At 35.4% G+C, this 17,834-nt stretch overlaps 2 protein-coding genes across 2 annotated transcripts; both read right to left on the reverse strand.

Annotated features, from left to right (window-relative positions):
- Positions 1-12,242: 12,242 nt before the first annotated feature.
- LOC145679098 (uncharacterized) lies at positions 12,243-13,037 on the reverse strand. Its single transcript, XM_081749692.1, has one exon. The coding sequence runs from the start codon at positions 13,035-13,037 to the stop codon at positions 12,243-12,245; it is 795 nt and encodes a 264-aa protein (XP_081605818.1).
- A 34-nt stretch (positions 13,038-13,071) lies between these two features.
- LOC145679100 (zinc finger MYM-type protein 1-like) lies at positions 13,072-13,938 on the reverse strand. The gene has a single exon (XM_081749693.1). It carries the CDS (start codon positions 13,936-13,938, stop codon positions 13,072-13,074), a length of 867 nt encoding a protein of 288 aa, XP_081605819.1.
- Between the last annotated feature and the right edge of the window lie 3,896 nt (positions 13,939-17,834).

Here is a 17,834-nt window from a genome sequence, read left to right on the forward strand (position 1 = left end):
TTTTTATAATAGGGTCTACTGCGGTAAACACCAATTCAAAGAATCAATGTAGGGCTAAATGTCAATTAAATTCCAAAAGTACAGGTACAAATAATAATAATAATAATAATAATAATAATAATAATAATAATAATAATAATAATAATAATAATAATAATAATAATAATAATAATAATAAATGTTTATTTCTAGCTGACTTATTTCCCGTACATAATTTTCTTAGTTTTCGCAGTCACTATTATGTTTTGCTAGCGATTTGCAATTGTAAATGGGCCCAACGATATTCATATTCATATTCATATTCATATTTATTTGCCTGTTCATAGCTTACAAATGAGGACAATCCTCAATTAAGCATTACAGTTGTCAGATATTTACATTCTCTATATATTATCAGTAAGATAAGTTTCCACAGAGTAATAGCTTTTTTCTAACAATAATTCTAACAGAGTATTTCTGAATATCCGTTTTTCGTTAATGTCCTTATACCTTGCTGGTAATTTGTTATATAATTTTATACAATTCATATACACAGTTTTGCTAAAATTTGCATAATTCTGTTGGATAATATACATATTACAATTCTGCCTAGTATTGTATGAGTGAATCGTATTAGCTAAAGTAAATAAATCCTTGTGCTCGATTACATACATAATTGTGCGATATATATATAAACTAGGTAATGTCAATAATTTATATTTTTTAAAAACATTTTTACATGAGGATCGTTCAGGCATACTAAACATAATTCTAATAATTTTTTTCTGTATTCGGAATGTACTAGCACTTATTCTCGAATTCCCCCAAAATATAACACCATAGTTTATTATTGAAAAAACTTTGCTATAGTATAAGGACATGACAGCTTCCTTGCACAAACTACCTTGCAACCTACGGAATGCAAAGCAGAGTGAACTGAGTTTTGTATTAATGTATTCAACATGAGTATTCCATGTTAAATCTTCATTAACATATACTCCTAGAAATTTAATAGATGGTGTTTGACATAATTCTACAGTGTCTACAATTATTGGTACAAGTTCATTTCTTTGGCCCGGGAAACGAAATTTGACAATGTTAGTTTTTCCTAAATTCATAGTTAATTTATTTATGTTTAACCAACTAATAATTTTTGTTAGCGTCTTTGTAGTGAGCCTTTCTGCTTCATTTACTGAGTCTCCACTGACAAGAACATTTATGTCATCAGCATACAATGTTGACTTCACACAGCCTAGACTATTAACCAAATCATTAATATATACAACAAACAAAAGAGGTCCCAATATTGATCCTTGTGGTACTCCTTTTGTTACTTTCATTAAAGATGATTTAAACATTTTTCTTCTGCCATTTACCTCTTTACAGATGACAACAGTTTGACTACGTTCAGATAAATACGACTTTATCCAATTGTTTGCCACACCTCTGATGCCATAAGAATACAATTTTTCTAGCAAAATACCATGGTCTATAGAATCGAACGCCTTAGATAAATCAACAAAAATGCCAATTACATGCTTTCCTTTATTTATATCCATTGCTACATCAGAGATGAAATTAAAGATTGCAGTGTTGGTTGACTTCTGGCTTTGAAACCCGTGTTGACTTGTGGATATTATATTATTTAAAAGGAAAAAGTTATTTAGTCGCGCTTTCATTGCTAATTCAAATATTTTAGAAAAGCACGACAAAACTGAAATAGGACGATAATTATTTAACTCCAATTTACTTCCCTTTTTATACACAGGTGTAACTCTAGCTAACTTAAGTCGCGTAGGAAAAATTCCTGTCAAAAATGAATGATTTATTATATGACAGAGTTGATGTGCAATAAGAAGAGAACTTTCCTTTACAATCATGGATGGCACTTCATCCCAACCTGGAGAGCTGGAGCTTTTTAAGCTTTTTATTATTTGTAAGATTTCCTCTGGTGTAGCTGGTTTCAGGAAAAGCGACTTAGTTATTCCGCTCTGTAGCTTAGAGTTATTTTCTTGATGAGCTATTTTGATTGGGTTAAATGTTTCTAAAGTTAAGAAATATTTATTAAAATGATTTGCAATCTTATCTGGGTTACATACTACTTGAGAGTTTATTTTTATTGCATCAATTCCTGTTGTTTTTACCTTATTCATCTTACCATTAATTAACTTCCACATAGCTTTACTTTTGTTTCTCGCTGCTAAGATGTAATTTGTACTGTGTAAAAGTTTTGCTGTTTGTATGACTCTTTTGTATGTCTTTCTATAGTATTTTACATATTCAATAAATTGAGGTGTTACATCTTTACACGTTTTTAGTTTTTTTGATAAGAGATTCTTGCCAGATTGATCTAACAGGACTCATGTGACGCAATCTACTGTTACATTTTTGCCTTTATTACAGCTATTGAAAATATTTTCTTGCTCGTCTTCCCTGGAGTAAAGTAGTTTAACGTTTTCAGGGAAAGAGGGCAGCACGCGTTGTCCATTCAACTAAAGCGAGAAGTGAGTGATGGAAAATATTATTTCTTCTCTCTTTCACCGTTACATTTCCCGGGTTGAAGAAGACAACGATTTGCTACTGAATCGACTGCAATTAACGTTAGACACAGTTATCTTCAAAACAAGTTTGAGCTTGTGATAATTGGCACGTTAGCCATTCAACAGATATTCATTTAACAAGAATTTTGATAATTCAACCACTAAAAGTCTTCGAAAGCATATTAAAAAGAAATAGACGGAAATTACTAACTTCTCAAATGGTAAAATAATAAAGAACGTGAAAAAAAAGACAAGCTCGTGTCTAACAAATATTAAATACAAGTCGACAACATGGCTGTAATGAAATTTGCAACATTAAGAAAGGCACGTGTGAGTAGCATGAAATGTACAGTACAAGAGATTTGTTGCACGACTATAAAACTGATTACAACTTCAGTGCTGTAGGAGCGCTTCCAATTTTGATAAGTTAGTATGACGTGAAGCAAGGTGATTCTAGATTATTTTTCTTTGGAAATTTTCAATACAGGGCAGACGCATCATTTAGGGGGTCAGGGGGCAACATCATTACATTTATCTGCAGAATAACAAAGAATGCATGGACTTCCATGCAAAAATGTCAAAAGGGCCCTCACTTTCCACATTCATGAAGGCACGCAAAATTTATGGAGAATATATTATTGACCTTACATACTCCATCTAGTCAGTTACTACTTCCTCATATGTAAAAATTGCAATAATACAATAATGATAATAATAATAATAATAATAATAATAATAATAATAATAATAATAATAATAATAATAATAATAATAATAATAATAATAATGAAATCTTTGTTTTATGACTCACGTTTATGCCGGCTAGGCTAAAGGAGATGGTGATAAGAACTGAATGAAATAGTGGATGAAGAAAGTGGGAGAAAATATGACAACCTCGATGATTGAGATCGAAACAGGGACCCCACGAAGCAGAGGTGAACACTCTACTACTGAGCCACCACGAGCCCCAATGATATTATTATTATTATTATTATTATTATTATTATTATTATTAGTAGTAGTAGTAGTAGTAGTAGTAGTAGTAGTACAAGTTTAACAGTCTTGTAAAACGTTTGCGATGGGGGTTGTGTGGTTTTTCTTCGTAAAGGTGTCGGCTTCATTTACGCATGGTAATGGGTCCCCAGAGTGGGGACCTGGTCTGTTTCTTTATGATGTTGTAATAACTTGTCAAACGACTAACAGAAGGCCCCAGTAGAACTTTATAAAACTCAGTCTCATTTCGGCATTCATGGGGCCCCAATATGATGCTGGGGTCCCATTCTTCACATTATTGAAACATATCTTACCAGACCACAAAGGGCCCCAAACAGAACTTTATAATACTGTTTCATTCCAATAATGGGATCCCAAGACTACATTCAATGCTGGAGGTCACCGACCTCTGTGAACGAAACAAACTACAGTGTATATTTAGAGAGTGCCTCAGCAGGGATCAATGCCCTTCTGCTCTAACCAGTCCGAGCCTGCCTGTGACTCAAATTTGGTAACTCTCGGTTCACTCGTCTGGTCCCCAGGCTACACACAGACAGACAGACAAATAGACACACAGACAAACAAACTCTATTTTATTTATATTAGATTAGATTTAAAGCAATTCCATCGAACTAAAAAAAAAGTATCTTAAGAAAAGCATCTTCTTTCTAAATAAATTAACTCTTAACGTGTTAGCAACTAATATAATTATGAAAACTCATCAAAACTTCTCGATGTTGCTCACAACATTCCAAAAACGGTGAATTGTTTGGAGGAATAATTCGTTGTCTATTGTTTCTCAGTATCAACGTAGTGATTTTCTTGGATATCGGTGTTCAAGATTGAGAGAAACTTCGATCATCTGCGACACTATGCTATGAATATACACTGGACAGACAAATCATTATGACCACCTTTTAAACATCTGGTATGTCCACCTCTGGCTCGCAGGCCAGCAATAATGCGGTTTGGTAGGAAATAATGAACTTGATAGGTTGGCTGGAGGCGTGCCGCACCACATCTTCACACAGAAAAATCATTTAGTTACGGTAAATTACGTAGAGAGGGTCAATGAACTCGGATCTTAAGTTCAATGACATCCCAAATGTATTCAATTGGGTCAAGATCGGGTTAGTTTGTAGGCCATTGAAGCAATTGAAATTCATCACAGTGCTCATCGAACCACTGCACAACGATGACCTTGTGAGAAAAGAGACAGTCCTGTTGAAATATTCCATTCCCAGCTGGAAATATGGCTGACATGAGTGAGTATAGGCAGGCCCGTAGCCAGCCTCCAAATTTAGGGGGCTAAATGTAAATTAGGGTGGGCACACACAGAGAGAGACACAGACATTATTCAATATATATATATATATATATATATATATATAATGTCTGTCTCTGTGTTTGATGATGAATAATTTCTTATGCACTTAAAACTAAAACTACAGTGTGAAGGAATTATTATTAAAATTTTCCCCTATAGCGTTAGTACAACTGTACCTGAAAGCTAGAATGCTATGTGTCTCCTTTTTATTTTATTTGTTATGGCAACAAAATATTTCTTTCGTTTTATCTTCAAGGAAATAAAAAAAAATATTTGTTAAAAAAAATAGTTGGCCGAACGAACCAATCATTAAAATTTCCAAAGAATTAGTACAGGAAATACGTTTTTTAATTTTTGATGACTGAAAAAATATTTGTGAAACTTGAAAACATCTAGAGAGTAATGAGGTTTAATACTATCTTCAAAGAGATTCTACAAAGAAGGGTCTCAGAATCTTAAATCAATATTTTGAAATACATGTGGCCTAAACAAATATATGCATATTGGAAAAACGAAATAAACATTTTACCTGTATTATTATTTACATCTCCTTAGATATGAAACTTCATATTTCTTTAAATATCACGCGCTTTATTTTACACTTGTACTTCTAAACATTTTTTGATCAGTTTTTTATGGTGATGCTCGAAAGAAATAATGATATGTTTATGGGCTTTTGCTATCTGCAAATTTATAAATTTCAGAAGATTAAGAAACACAAACACAACACGCATATATACACTCCTCATGTTGGCACCTTTAATAGAAACAAGTTGTACATTTGAACAATCACTAACAACACAATCACAGTATAAGTCTCCTTGTTTTGGATGCTGCCAATCTTAAAACAATTGTGTCCAGATCGAAGTTTCTGGTGATGTCCATGTTGTAACTCAACAAAACAAGATCGGCACAGTGCAGTTAATGTACAACTCCTTTTGAAAAAAATGCCCTAACAAAGAAGGAATTCCTCTTACCTGAAGTAGTCCTATATAACGGTTGATCGGCTTCAGGGCAGAAATTTAGTCAAGAAAATATTCAAATTTACAAACGTATAATTTCTAATTGCTTTCTTTTTAGTAACTGAAAAAATACTTTTTGCATAACAGCTGTGAGTTCCATTTTATCGCAACACATTTCAATTTTTAGACGTCGTGGACCCTGTAGCAAGGTCACGCGGACCCCTGGGGCCCGCGGACTCCAGTTTGAGAACCGCTGCTCTAGACTCTTTGGAACATACTATCAACAATCATTTAGGATGATTGCTACTAAAGTCATGTTTAAGTAAAAATAATCTGTTATGATCTGGTACTCGAGCATTCAAATAAGAAATAACTCCAAAAAAGTTCCCTGTTCTAGCGCAGTTACCTTCTTTCTCGAAACGAAATTGATAAGAGAAGTAACAGTTCATTAAATTTTCTTTGTATAGTACAATTCGAATTAGTCCCAGAAGCGACAGTCCTATTAACGACAGGAACTGTTATATGTCCTATGAGCGACCGATTCATTTATATTGAGATGGTGGAAGATGATATGATTCCCTCTCGTAAAAATATGTTTGCCTCTGGCGTTATTAGCGCCCGAACAACCTTGGTATGAAATATGTACGTGCCAGTGATACTGTCCGTCAAATATATATTTTCCTCTACTATGAGTGTAAATAAACCTTATTTTAATTTTGAGTTAGATTTGGCATAAAACATATCAAATAACTTAACGAGACAACAGGGATATTTCCATGAAAAGTATATTCCTATGTAATTATTGGAAATCCAGTTGTAATATCCCCTTTCTTCAAAAGCTCTGTTTCCTGTACTCCATTTGATTCAAATCTAATTACTCACTAAGCACAGTAATATATTTTATTTGAAAAACTTAAACGTGTAACAGTTTCGCCAACTATCTACTTTTTAGACTTCCTAAGACACTGTGAATAAAATGAAAAAAAAAAATGTCAATGATAAAAGACAGCTTTTGAGATCCCTTACATCTGATTGGCTATTCTCAACCAATCCCACCAATTGCAATGCAGTTCTCTCTAAACAATCTAAAAGGTAAACAAACTCTTTAAACTACCTTCCCCCTATTGTAAGCTACTAAAACGTAAACTAATTGCTTAATTAGCCTTCCTCCCTTGTTTTGACTTATACATAGAAGCTTGTCGGGTATCAATCTGAAATAATCCCTTATAACTATACGAACTGTTAAGTCCTGCGAGACATTTGTAACTTGAGTAATAATTTCTTCGAATACACCGTGTTCTTAGATTTCTTTGATATCCTTACATGGTGAACACCCTCTTTCCATGGGCGCCCGATGGGAAGGCAGGGATCGCCCCCCTGACTCACGAAAATGTATACGTAATATAGCAAACCACGTATATTAAATACCAGATATACCAGACGTAATAAAGCAACCATGGAGATGCCTCTCCTTAGAAAATTTTCTTATGGAGCCCCTATATATTTCTGATCTCTTTTTTATGCCATAAACATATTCAATCTAAACTTATACTCCATATCATTTTAACATTAAATTTAAAGTCTAATGCACTCTAAATGTTTAGTTAGTTTTCCCCTTGATATAGTCAGTGCATTCATAAAAATTAATTCAAAAATATAATATTAGGAAAAACGTATAAAAGATTGTTAATGTAATGAGAGCATTCTCACGTATTAAATTCAGGTAGAGCGAAATTTTTCATAATACATTTTGTTAGGTTCTACATCACATTAGCATGAAACAAGTTAAAGAAAAGGGAACCTTATGTTCTTCCATCATCTTAGTATGAACGAATCGGTGACTCATAGAGCAGTTAACAGATCGAATCGGTCGCTCATAGGACAGTTAACAGTTCCTGTCGCTAATAGGACTGTCGCAAGTGGGACGACACCGTACAATTCATATAAAAGTACACATGAAATTCTTTACATTGTACAAATAAGAATTCGAGATCAGTTGCTTTCGTAGGTACTAAAATGTTTAAGTTAAGAACTAATTATTTAAACAGCTATTTATTTATTTCTATTGAAGATATCTCTTCTTCAAAATGAAACTACATTAACAAATTGTTACTTTTGTGGGCTACCCCGTAGCCTCATGGGTACAGCGCTCGCCTTCGGCGCGTCTGGTTTCGGGTTCAAACCGTACTGGGAGTCCTCGGATTCAAACCGATAGTGATTTGGATGTTACTTTAAGTTATAGGTCCCGTTTCTTTATAGCCTCCCTGCTGAAGAGAGACGCTAAACTCCCCAACGCACCCTGTTTTAAGTCAAAGGTGAAATTTCAAATTTATAAAGCATTATACATATTATCATCCAATAAGGTTCAATTTTTAATTGAAAATTATGTTTTTCCTATAAGTGCAACTACTACCTCCGTTTAGTCCGCTGCATTTTTTGTTTACATACCAGAAGATTGCAAGGTATTCATTTACAAAATAGTAACTTTGCATGATTAGGCTTACGTCTAATGATCTGCTTGAACATTTGATTCTGGCACCAAAAATTGGCAACAATTATTAAATTATTTTAATATAAGTATCTAATTATTCACCCCCGATAAAGATTAAGTGAATCGAACTTATCTTTAGTTTAAAGATATATTGCTCTAAGTTATTTAACAAACAGTCACGTTGCTGCTACACTACAATTCTCATTCTTCAAGTGAACTTAGGAGCATCTTCAGAAACCAGCATCTACCAACTTTCAATTACAACCATGTTCAACTCACAACACAACAAGAGTAAATACAATTCAGAAAAGGAAACTTCTTACTCCGTTATCACGTGACATAAAACGTAGTCAAAATCCCCCACCCCTCTCTATCTCCATGTCCAATATACACAAAACAAACCCATACACCTGTGTGATTATTAGAGCGAAGCAGTTGCGACCCCCTGTTGAGGGATGCTGTCTTTTCAATCTCTCGCATATTAACCGAAAGCCAATGACTCACAGCAAAAGGATGTTTTCAGTTGCAAATTCCAAAAAGAACAGGAAGAAGTAAACTCTTCGTCCGCAGATTAAGGTAAAAGTATGTTGTTTCTGAACACAAATACATGTTTGCCGATAGAATAACCATAAATTATTTTTGTCCTGCAGCGAAGGTCGTTTGCACATGGAGCATTATATATATATATAAACAGACTCACGCTCAAATAAATATTAGCAATTCAAAGAAGCGTAGCGCATAAATAGGCCAATACTTTAAATGAGGATAATAAAAGTAAATTTTAATTTAGCACTCTAAAGTACATTTGGAAATACAATTTCTTCCAACATTTCAGTCAGTGCTCGAATTAAACTTTCGAACGAGAGGGGGATGCTTATGTATTGTTGCTGTAAATGTAGAAGGCGAAAATTTATGTTACTTCTGTGATACGAGCCGGACATAAATTTTGACCGAAGGGGAATTTCCCCGGCATCCCCCGTTAATTCGAACTATGATTTTAGTTAGGGGGGCAGCAAAAAATTTAGGGGGGGCTGAGCCCGCCCTAGCCCCACCGTGACTACGGGCCTGAGTATAGGTGATCAGCAATGATCTATCGATAGATAAATGCCGTAATTGTGCCCTCCACACACACAGTACTGGGCTGTGAGTTATCATGTGAAGGTTCCTGGAATCATAAGTAAGCTACCGCCAGTCTATTGACACTGCACTCTGCTCTACACGTCACGAATAGCTGTTTCCATGAAAGATGACGGATTCTGACCTGGTCATCAATGTAATGAAGGTAATTCAGATTGTGTCATTGCTCTGTGGTCCAGTGACGATTGGCACGTACCCATTTCAATCGTTATCGATTATGCCATGTGGTCAGCATGGTGTACATATGGGACGTAAATGCTGAGGCCTATCTAACAGTATACGGTAAACTGCATGCTCAGGCACATTCGTCTTTTGTCCACTGCTACAGTCTGTTGAAGTCTCCTATTAATTGTTCCACAGATTTTGTTCTATCCTGTTGTAGCAACCTTGAAACTCTACGACGTTCGACATTTTAAATGGGTGTTGCCACCCACTTCTTGTGTGTTGGTTTGGTGATGATTTCACCATCATTTTCCCAATCTTTAAAGATATCAAGCATGGCAGATTGCGAACACTGGACAAGTCGCCCTGTTTCCGAAATGCTGTTCCTAGCTGTTTGGGTACCCCACAAACTTTAATATATTGCCGTCATTCCCATACAACACACAAGCATTACACTGACTAATCGAGTGAGATCCCATCTGGCGAGCGGTTCTGCTGTGTCCCGTCCTTACGTCAGTCGAACGATTTCGTTCAAAAAGTAGCAGGTGTTCATTATATATTGGTTGGTCAGTAAATGATTTGTTAGCTTTTAATTTGCTGAACATTCGCTCAGATGTTGCTGTAATTACAGGCAAAAGATGAGATATAGTTGCAACCAGTGGCGTAGCACACTTTTGCCCCCCCCCTCGCAAAGTATAGAGAAGGGGCCCTAGTTGTAAAGTCGATAGTTATGGCGACAATATTAAAAATGGCTTTCGGCCAAACCTAAAAGGGAAGGTAGATTGTAAAGTTTGTACAGGGGGAAATATGTTATTGAGAGTAAAATGTTATGCAACCAGTTTGACAACAAAGGAGAGAGTGGTTGCCAAATGGAAAGGATAATTACTTGGGTAATTTTTCGAATTAGTCCCAGAAGCGACAGTCCTATTAGCGACAGGAACTGTTATCTGTCCTATGAGCGACCGATTCATTTACATTGAGATGATGGAAGATGATATGATTTCATCTCGTAAAATATGTTTGCCTCTGGCGTTATTAGCACCCGAACAACCTTGGTATGAAATATGTACGTTCCAGTGATACTGTTCGTCAAAGATATTTTTCCTCTAATGTGAGTGCAAATAAAACTTATTTTAATTTTGAGTTAGATTTGACATAAAACATATCAAATAACTTAACGAGACAACAGGGATATTTCCATGAAAAGTATATTCCTATGTAATTATTGAAAATCCAGTTGTAATATTCCCTTTCTTAAAAAGCTCTGTTTTCTGTACTTAATTTGATTCAAATCTAATTACTCACTTAGCACAGTAATATATTTTATTTTGAAAAGCTTAAACGTGTAACAGTTACGGCAACTATATACTTTTTAGTCTTCCTAAGACTGTATGAATAAAATGAAAAAAAAAAAAATGTCAATGATAAAAGACAGCTTTTGAGATCCCTTACATCTGATTGGCTATTCTCAACCAATCCCACCATTTACAATGCAGTTCACTCTAAACAACCCAAAAGCTAAACACTCTTTAAACTGTCTTCCCCCCCTATTGTAAGCTACTAAAACGTAAACTAATTGCTTAATTTGCCCTCCTCCCTTGTTTTGACTTATACATAAAAGCTTGTCGTGTAGCAATCTGAAATAATCCCTTATAACTAGACGAATGTTAAGTCCTGCGAGAGATTTGTAATTTGTGTAATAATTTCTTCGAATATGCCGTGTTTTTAGATTTCTTTGATATCCTCAAATGGTGAACGCCTTTTTTCCGTAGGCGCCCGATGGGAAGGCAGGGGTCGCCCCCCTGGCTCACAAAAATGTATACGTAATATAGCAAGCCACGTCTATTAAATACCAGATATACCAGACGTGATACAGCAACCATGGAGATGCCCCTCTGTAGAAAATTTTCTTCGGGCGCCCCTACCCCTTTCTGATTTCTTTCTTATGCTATAAACATATTCAATCTAAACTTATGCTCCGTATCATTTTAACATGAAATTTTTTATTATATTAGAATCATAGACAAAAGCGGAGCTACTCTAAATATTTAAATAGTTTTCCGCTTGATAGTCAATGTATTCATAGAAATTAATTCAAAAATATAATATTAGGAAAAACGTATTAAAGATTGTTAATGTAATGAGAGCATTCTCACTTATTAAATTCAGGTAGAGCGAAATTTTTCATAGTACATTTTGTTAGGTTCCAAATCACATTAGTATAAAACAAGTTAAAGAAGAGAGAACCTTATCTTCTTCCATTATCTTAGTGTGAACGAATCAGTGACTCATAGGACAATTAACAGATCGAATCGGTCGCTCATAGGACAGTTAACAGTTCCTGTCGCTAATAGGACTGTCGCAAGTGGGAAGACACCAATTTTTCGAGGGATTTTTGCTCGTTATCCGGGCTTTTCATCAGGCCAGATTTCAAGTTATTTATAACAAGTTTAGTGTGTAACAATTTTAACTGACCATGGTTATGAGGTCTATGGACCATGAAACGGAAAACTGTGTTGAAACGAGGTTTAGATTTTTTTAAAAATATAAATAATAATAATAATAATAATAATAATAATAATAATAATAATAATAATAATAATAATAATAATAATAATAATAATAATAATACATGCACTTTCTACTTACAATTAATCTTGAACTTTGCAATTAATCTTTTTCGTGCAGCGAGCAAAATCTTCCACTAAAGAATACAGATTTAACTTCCATGCTCTTTCAACTTCGATGCTTATCATACTAAGAGATGACAAACGTTCCTGCACCATCGAACTGCGCACATGGTTCTTAATTAATTTTAGTTTTGAAAAAGATAGTTCTGCTGAAGTCACTGTCACAGAAAGAGTTTTAAAAAATTTCAACGCTACAGAGACCTCAGGAATATTGGAAATAATCACATGATTTTTAATAAGGACCAATTCCGCAAAATCTTTCACTGTTCCCACTTTTAAGCATTTGATATCATTTCGAAGTACACTACGGGTCATAAGTAACTGATGAGAGAATTCTGAAGAAATATCATTCGGATAGCTCACTACAAGTCTTTCCGCCTTTAAATGGAGTTCCTTGTCACTACTGTTCACGAGAACACTGGGTTGCAAACACTCAAATTTTTCAGTGGTGTTCATCATGTTTTCAAACCTGCTCTGTAACTGACTCAATACAATATCCAAAGAACAATAGAAAACATTAATTCTGAAATATTCTTCTGAATTACTTAGTCTTTCACCCTCACATAATTCGTTAAAAAATTGTTTTGCTCTACTTGGACGTTTATTTGTGAAACGACATTCGATCCCCCACATTTGTGCCATTTTTTCGGACTCTTTCTTCACTCTGTCAAAAGAATTCCTTAATTCTTTAAGGGAAATAAGTGTCTCACCCAGTAATTTTGTTACAGCTTGTACATCTTCATTTGGTGGCTGCATTTTTTTTCGATACGATGGTCGTCGTTTCTAAAACTTAATGTTGTATTACCACTTGAACTACAAACTCGTAGGATTCCATTTGTTTTCTTAGGGAAATTGCATCGTCACGTCCCTCTGATTTGTTTGATGTCACAATTATGTTGCTTAAAGCCTTCAGAATTTCTCCATAACGAAAACGGACAGCTAATAACGTGTCGTAAGCTGAACCCCACCTTGATGGAAATAGTCTTTTAAGAGTCTTGGCTTTATTATTAATTTCTAGAAGTTGCCATCTTTTAATACTGGAACTAAAACAATACATAAAGTTTTTCAAGAATATTATTAAGTTGTGAGCAGCACAATGTACATAACTGGCTGAAGGATCAAGTCTCTTGATGCGCTCTTGCACTCCCGAATATACTCCGCTCATCACTTTCGCCCTGTCGTAGCCCTGTCCACTGCACTGTCTTATTGAAATTCCCTTTTCTTCAATGAATTGTAAAATTGTACTTACTAATCCTTGTGCACTTCCGTCCAATACCCTCAAAAATCCCAAGAAACTTTCATGTATAATGAGTTCTACGGGGCTGTCGTTTACATCCTTCTTTATTAGGACGTATCGAAAAATGAAGCTTAATTGGTCGTGTTTTGAAATGTGTTGACTAGTATCCAAAATCAAAGAAAAGAAACAAGCGTCCTGTATTTCTGCGATTATTTGTTTCTCTATTTGCGTTGACAACATTTGAATAATTTCATTTTGTATTTCGGGACTTAAGTATGTATTTTTGCTCTTTGTTTTATCATTTATTGATCGAGACAAAATGGGGTCGTATTTACTCAAAAGTTCAACTACCCCAAGAAAATGACCACTGTTAGGTTCACCCAGTTTTTCTCGATGTCCTCTAAAGGCAATATTACACATTGCCAAAGTGAGTGTTACGTCGATTATTCTCCTCAATATTTCTCGAAAATAATTTATCTCGTCTTCCATTTCAGATACTAAACTCTCTCTCACAGTACTATTATTTTTCCGTGTCGTGTAAGTCATACAAGCGTGCAAATGATATTGAGCTCGTTCGTGCTCTTTAATTTTTTTTTTTCGCTAGTCCTTGCCAGTCCTTCAATCCATGCTGAATGAAAGTGAGTTCCTTTCCTGTCAGCAAAGAGTCAGCAGGGCACACAATATGCGCGGTTTAGTTTTTCAAAATGCACTTTTTAAAGTTTGCTGGAATTTCGAAATTAAAATTACCTCGATCGATTGTATATTTATGAGAGAAATCTAAGGTTTCAGCAGTATGGTCAACATTAGATTGAGAAGTGGAGGGGAAGGGGGAACTAATGTTGATTTCGGTAAGTTTGTTATCCGAAGGGCAAGAAACACTATGCTCACTTTCCACGGGTTCACATTCCATATTTGCAGACACCTCGAATTCGCAAACACTCTCAGATTTTTTTATCTTGTAAAGTTTCTGGTGAAATACGTTGTTCACTTTCTTTGATCACTGAAAAATGTGAAGAACTTTTCGGGATGCTTTGCAAAAAAAAAAAAAAAAAAAAATCCCTTTGTTTCGTTTTTTTTTTTCATTTTGTCGCTCCGCTGGGATACACACGTTTACTGGACATGGTAATGGGGCGGGAGGATGCATTACACAGGGGAAATCACAGCCTATGATTCAAAAAAAGTCACACATCAGATATTACACTCACCACTAGAAGGAATACTGTTAATCTATAATGCAATTCACTTCAACACAATATCACACACAACTATCACTTTCCTGCTTGTATTTGCTTGACGTCCTACCAACAAGCAAGGCTTCTCGTTATGAAATGCATGTCACATGGTCAACATATTATTACCCCTTACCCCCTTTCATTCCATTTTCAAACTCTCTGACTCATCCTAGGTATTGTTCGCTAGTTTTAGCTGAGGAGGCGGGACATGGAAGAATGTTTTTAATTACCTTCTGCGTGTCACTGGTGACCCTCCTTAAAATAACTTAGCGACCCGCGAATGACAACCAGTAAGTTGAAGGGGTGGGGACACTTACTGCTCATCTCTGAATTCCCAGCTTAGCAACCTTCTCGGATGCTAGCAATACATGCGTACATAAAGCGAACCGACAGTCAGTTGGGGACTCCAAAGGCCAAAATCTCGGAGAGAGAGGAACAAAAGAACATTCTTCTGCTGCGAAACTGAACTGAAGTTCAACGTACTTGTTGATTTTTTTTTTTGAAACCGAGAAGTCTTTGTGACTTGGAAATCACGATGTACACACAAATATTTGCAATTGGAATTATTTAGTGGAAGTGGTTGAAGTTCTACTTCTTTAAATCTTTATTCATCGCAAGACTTCGCCCCCCCTTCCCGCACCGCGGGGGCAGCTGGTACGCCACTGGTTGCAACTCACATTTTTTAATATCACATAATTTTAACATCCTAAATCTTCGAAACCTAAATGTGCCTCCTTTTGCTCCGGGCCCCTTAGTTACGCCACTATATACAATATACAAAAATCGTATATGAATGTAACATCGTTTGTCAACATCCTGAACCGCTGCACCAATTTTGACGATTTTTGGTACATGAATGGACATCGGCCTAACTTGGGTCTATGATAAAAGGTTAATTCGATTAAAATGCATATCCTAAGGGAGGAGCAAAGGATCAAAATTTATGCAAAAATTTAGTATCTCAAGATCCTGTCAACTTAAGATGAAAATCCATAGGTAAACTCCTAATTCAAAATAAGGAGACACATGCCCCAGTGTTTTTGAAAAATTTTGTTTCAATGGGTGAGGGCATTTTCTATAATATATATGAAAAGACAAGTATGTACGTTGCAGAATAACTGTGAAACTCCTGGAACAATTTTAACTAAACTTGGTACACATATTACGACAAAATATCGTGGGGATGAGACAGCCCTAGCTCCTACGGGCGGGAAGAGTGTAAAATTAAAATAATCGAAAACGATCGAATTGGTAGTTTTCGGGATCGTTGAAATGAATAGCTATGGTTTCGATGGGGTTTAAGTCCAAGTTCAGCCCCAAGTAGGGATAAGACGTCACTAGTACCCCTAGGGGTGGAGATGGAAAGGGAGTAAAAGTTAAAAATAATTGAAAACAATATATATTAGTGTCGAATCCAAAGTTTTCGGAGTCGCTGAGATGAATGCTGACACTTTCAATGCCGTTTGAGTTCAAATTCAACTCCAAGTAAAGATAAAACACCACTAGATATGGAGTAGGAAGAGAGTGATATCTAAACGTAATTAAAAGCGACCAATATTAGTGTCGAACTCATAGTTTTCGGGGTTGCTGAGATGAATAGTGAAACGATTCCGTTTAAATGCAAGTTCAGCCCTCAGAATAGGAACTTGGAATTTTCAATCTTGAATCATTTAAGAGGAGCTCTATTTACAATGAAGGTTTGGTTTTATTGTTTGTTCCTTCAAAAAAGTGTTGTTACAAAGGCCCATTTAGACAGTTCTTTAATTCTGGATTATGGTTTTTTCTTCCGTTCTGGAATAACACCGTTTTGCTACGGATGTTAATGAACTATACCGACAAACTGTAAGAGGTGATTCCTCACATCAAAACAAGAGAAAAAGTTCATATGGACCTATGGCGAAAAGTCCATAGTTTCAGAGCTAGGGTTGTCCAAAATCGCGAAAAACCCAAACTTCAACAGGCCCTATTTCGAATTCCAGAAACTGTGAGTGGTGGTTCCTATCAGCGTAAAGGAATCGATGCATACACAATCCAAAAATGCATATTTCGTAAATTTTCAATAGGTATACAGGGTATTCCCATCAGGGTGTAATTCTCAAATATGCTCTCAATAGTTTTCAGATATACCCCGATTTCAAGGAGGGTCCAAAGTAGGCAGAAGGTAAGCCTTGACAACAATGGATATCCAGTGCTTCGGAGAGAAGTCGGAAGTGTTAGGGACCGGCAGCTCCATGTTTTTTTGTGTTCGTAATAATGTGTGATGGTATGTATTTCGTCGTGGTATGTTTCACGTTTTCTTCACTTATAAGGTGAAAGAAAACGTTGAAGCATGTGTTCGGATTGGATTTCTATCATTTTCTATCGGTGTCTCACCACTTACATTAGATTTTATATCACTCCTAAAACAGAAATGTTCAAAAAAGATGGATACTATGCTCAATAAATTTTTATCATTCCTGAAGACTTTTCATTTATTGATTTATTGTTGTCTGTTTTAATTATTATACGCATTTTCTAAAATCAAAATTTGAATTGAAAGTTAATACACATGTTTGCTTAGTTTGTTTATTTAAAAAATTACGTGAATACATTTAATGGCGATTGTTCATTTAAAAAGTACATGAATAAATTTACCCTTGATTACATAAAAGAGATAAGAAGTTTAAAAGTGCTATTCCTGTGAATTAGGATACGATTAGACAAACTGAATAGCTTATTACTGTATACATAAATCTGAGTTCAAAACGTATGATGTCTAATGCAATTACAAATTTCACTTCAGTACGAATATGTCAGTCATTTTCAACTCAATGCTCTGTGGCGATCACTGTTTGTTGCCCCAATAATCATAAACCATGTAAAGAATCAAGGAGTAGGGAAAGAATCTGATGAATTGATAAAAAGGGTGGTGACCATGCTAACAAACACATTGATGGAGGAGTACATGATGCAGCATTCGTGTATCCACGACTACTGGTAAACTCAAGTCCATTCTTTTGCCTCGTTCCTTCCCCTCTCCTGGTCTCCCTGTTTCTGTCAATAGCTGCTCCAGGTGTAAAAAACATTTATCCATGTCTTACATCG

Source organism: Thermobia domestica, chromosome 2 (genome assembly GCF_964235325.1).
Source record: "Thermobia domestica chromosome 2, izTheDome1.hap1.1, whole genome shotgun sequence".
Classification (NCBI taxonomy): domain Eukaryota; kingdom Metazoa; phylum Arthropoda; class Insecta; order Zygentoma; family Lepismatidae; genus Thermobia; species Thermobia domestica.